We start from the raw sequence: 3,886 nt of genomic DNA, 5'->3' as shown, positions 1-3,886 counted from the left end.
AAATAAGCAAATATGCAATAAATAAATAATAAAATTTGTTTATAGTTGTTTCATAAAAAAAATTGAGTTGTTAAATATATATTTCTATATCTAATAGTTAATTAGTGACTAATTTTTTATATATACGTAAAATGATTGTTAAAAAATACTACATAGACATTAGAAATCAGAAATCAGTTATTAATTAGTTAACAAATAAAAGTATTTACTTGTTATTTACAAAAAATAGTTTGGATGTATTGCTGTAAAAAGTATTTGATCATTCTGTAACAAGATATTTGATTATTTTAAAATAAAATCTTTTATAAGTTTAATTATTTTGATGAAAAATCTTTGACAAGCAAGCTTGATTATTCGGATATAAAATGTTAAAATTGTGTGAAATAACTTATTTTTTATGCTGAATGTTAAAGCAGAACATATCAATTACTTTCAACTGATTCATCCAAAGTTTAACATAAAGTAAGCAAGAAAACAAAAACGACATAACAAATTGCAGTTATAATTTTATATTTTAAGTTGTCTTACTGTAATGAGTCCCACTCTAATTCAAAGTTAAGATGCAGATTCGGGGAAGACAAATTTATTGGCAATGAATCCAAGAGTTCTTCACAATCACTGAGGTTCTCATATTTCTTAGGAGAGCTGCTGACTTTGACATCTTTCAAATCATGCCACCAACATTTCATTTGACTTGAACTGCAGCATCTCTCTTCCTTGTTGTTGCACCTTAACTTCTCCAATAGTAGCTGTTGTTGATTTGGCCAATTGATAATTAGAATTAGAGGTGAAGGGGATGGGAGAGGACGTTTTTTTAAGCGTAAAACTAGTTTTTAATATTTAAAAATCAGAATTTTTAAAAAAGTTGGCTACTTTACTGCATATAGAATTGATTCATAAACTTTTTCATTTTTTTAATATGTATTGATATATAATATATTAACACAATAGCACTTAGAAAATAGAGTTATCAAACATTTTCAAACTATCGAAATTGAAAGATTCAGAACTAACAACTTAAATCACAAAAAAAATCCTTTAGATTTAAAAAATTGGCAAATATAATTGATGATAATCTTACATAATATCATGTCAGTCTTTTATATGTAACAAAAACGAAACTATTTAACAATTTATCAATTTTGTCAACATAGTAAATCTTTAGAAGGCTACTTTAACCTTTTTATTATCTTTCACATGATTTTTGTTTTTTCACGAATCAAACCACTGAAAAAATTGATCATGCATTGGACAATCAAATCAGGAGTTAAGGGGTAATGAATCAATGACAAACCTTAAGGAATATTCTGCTGCAGACTTTCAGGTTCAAAGAAATAATAGCAGGACGGAAGCTCCAAAACAAATCATTGATAAGAAGCACACACAACTCTTCAGTTTCTTCAGTTACCGATAACCTCAATTGTTTGATCCTTGGCAAAGGGACTTCAACATTTTGTAGTACATCTTCATTGAACAAAATCTGCTCATCAAAAATACAATTCCAACACAAATGACATCAAAAGTTCCCATGTAAAGTTTTATTTTAGCAACTAAAACAGAATTTGGTAATGTACACTTACAGATGAACCTTTCATGATTCCAAGATCCAAGGATACCATAACATTTCTTGGTGCTATGTTCTGGAGAAATGCCCTAAGCCTTTTCAAATCCATAATACGAAATTCTATTGTGAAGACAACATCAAAATCCACCTGATTTGAACAGTTCACAAAAGACATAGCTGCTGGCATGTGGCTGGATTGTCCAGAATATCTACATGACTCTAAATTCGGCGCATCGATCCTAGCTTCCTTCAACTCTACACAAGCATCGAATGACAAAACCTTGAGGCGAGAACTGGAGATCATTAGGCTCTCAGATGTAATACAACCACTTAATTCCAACCTCTCAAGGAAAGGAAACTTGTCAAAAAGTTCAAGCAACCATTGGTTAGAGACAAAAACAGAACTCACAGCCCCTAAAAGAAACACCTTCAAATTTCTGCACTTGTCTATACTGATATCACAAGGGAACTCTAATTCGTCATTACCAAGATGAAGATACTCTAGACTCGGCACATCAACATGAATGTCACGAAATCCAGAAAACTTAGCAGACTTTAGCTTAGGCAAATCATGTACTTTTACAATTTCCAATCCAACACAGTGCTCCAATATTAATTCCTCAATCATAGGACAACCAGAAATGAGATCTTCAAGCGCTTGTTCATGTCCCAAATAAACATTAACTAAGGACAATGTCCGCAACATAGGGAACCTAATTCTGTGATTTACAATCAATTTGTCTGCTCTAATCCTCCCTAACAACACTAATTCAGTTAATGACTTGGCTTTCAGTACATCTGGTGGCAAGGAGTAATAATTATCAACCGCGTGTGAGTCAAACTTACATCCAAAGAAACAGCCAGCAAGTTCAAGTTCAAGCTTTAGCACCTGAATACTGCTACTTTCACCTACTATCTTCATCCACCGGTCGACGAGATGTGGCATGAACCGAGGATGGAAGAACATCATATTCAGGTTAAATTCTTTGATGGCAAAGCCGTGGTGGTGGAACCTAACAAGTGTCCTGTCCACAGACTTGAGGAAGCTGTTCGCTTTCCTCCTGTTGTCTTGTATCTTCAGGGGATCTTTTCTATCCTTCCAGTGCAAGTGCACGCATCGAGAGCCGTCGAAGACCAAGATGGGAAATGAGGACCATGTTTCATGCCAAGCCTTGGACAAAACACTGGTCCTTGCAGCATCTTCGTAAGGCAACCTTGAAAGAATGTCATGCAGGATTATCTTTGGCAGATCAGAAATTTTGTCCATTTCCTTAATAAAATCTCTGAGCTCCCCTAACAGAAACAATTACTAAGGATTAAGTAATGTTCTTCAATTACATTCAAAGTCATTGATATATTGAAATGAAAAGCTCTAGTGTATGAAAAAGTTGTTTGAGTGTAAAATGCATACCAGTGTGTTGAAGAATTGCTGAGACTGAAGAGATTTTGGTAAAGTCTGAAAAACCTATCTCATCAAGATCTTCATCTGCTATGAATTATTGAATATATTTTTCAAGCAACTATCTTTCTTTCTTCCCTGCCAGTGCCTTGTCATGTCAAATATGACTCATCAAATATTTCAGGTTAAGGTTTAATCAACTTTCTCCCCTTTGAAAGTTGTGTAGCATGTAAAACAGTAAAAGGAAGGAGTGCGAGGAGATAGTGGAATTTAGGGGTATCTATGACCCGCCCGGTTCGAAGATGCGGCCTGACTCGAATATTTTGGAATTAATTTAGTGTGGTTTTATTGAGTTTAGAATCGGTAAGAATTTTAAAAATAGACTCGATCATTATTTAGAGATAGATTCGAATTAAGGCAAACCCAATTTCACCTACCCCATGTGCACTATAGGGGACTAAAAAAGTATATATATTTTAACTTAATCCTAATATTATGTTATATTAATTATAAACTTATTGTTTTGTTTTTAATCACATTTATTGAATTAGAAAATAGATAAAAAAAGCATGAAATTAGAATTTATGAACAAATTCAAGTTCAAGCATGGTTATCAACTTCTCTACAACAAGTATTTTTTCTTCTTTATAAATGTGTGTATTATAACTTTTTGACATAACATTTATCAAGATTCGGACTTCATCTAGTAGAGATCTGGTTTTAGTGTGGCCCAAGAGTAGTGTGATTTTACTTGATGTATCATTGGATAAAAGTCTCAAAAATATATCCGATCATTATTTAGGGTCGGGTCTGGATCAAAGTGAATCCAGTTTCACTCAACCTATGTACACCCTAATGAAATTAATCAAAATTTAAAATAATATTTTTATATTTAACAATAAAAAATGAACTAAGTTATATTC

General features: G+C 32.6%; 2 protein-coding genes across 4 annotated transcripts in view; both read right to left on the bottom strand.

The window, feature by feature from the left end:
• LOC107619586 (putative F-box/FBD/LRR-repeat protein At4g00315) overlaps positions 1–3,172 on the bottom strand; it is a 6,358-nt gene extending 3,186 nt beyond the window's left edge. Inside the window, exons 1-4 of one of the 2 annotated variants that reach the window (XM_016321882.2) lie at positions 2,976–3,172; positions 1,581–2,857; positions 1,295–1,480; positions 529–749 (exon numbers count right to left, since the gene is read on the bottom strand). In XM_016321882.2, the coding sequence (XP_016177368.1) occupies positions 529–749; positions 1,295–1,480; positions 1,581–2,831 (1,658 nt within the window). In that variant the 5' untranslated portion in view covers positions 2,832–2,857; positions 2,976–3,172. The remainder of the gene's footprint in view (positions 1–528; positions 750–1,294; positions 1,481–1,580; positions 2,858–2,975) is intronic. The other variant, XM_016321883.2, reaches the window with a different exon arrangement.
• The window catches only part of LOC107619487 (putative FBD-associated F-box protein At3g50710), a 24,449-nt gene extending 21,243 nt beyond the window's left edge, over positions 1–3,206 (bottom strand). For both annotated transcript variants that reach the window (XM_021112142.1, XM_021112143.1), the window contains exon 1: positions 3,030–3,206. The gene's annotated coding sequence lies outside the window, so the exon portion shown is untranslated. The remainder of the gene's footprint in view (positions 1–3,029) is intronic.

Source organism: Arachis ipaensis, chromosome B09 (assembly GCF_000816755.2).
Source record: "Arachis ipaensis cultivar K30076 chromosome B09, Araip1.1, whole genome shotgun sequence".
In the NCBI taxonomy this organism is placed as follows: Eukaryota; Viridiplantae; Streptophyta; class Magnoliopsida; order Fabales; family Fabaceae; genus Arachis; species Arachis ipaensis.
This window is presented reverse-complemented; position numbering and strand designations above follow the sequence as displayed.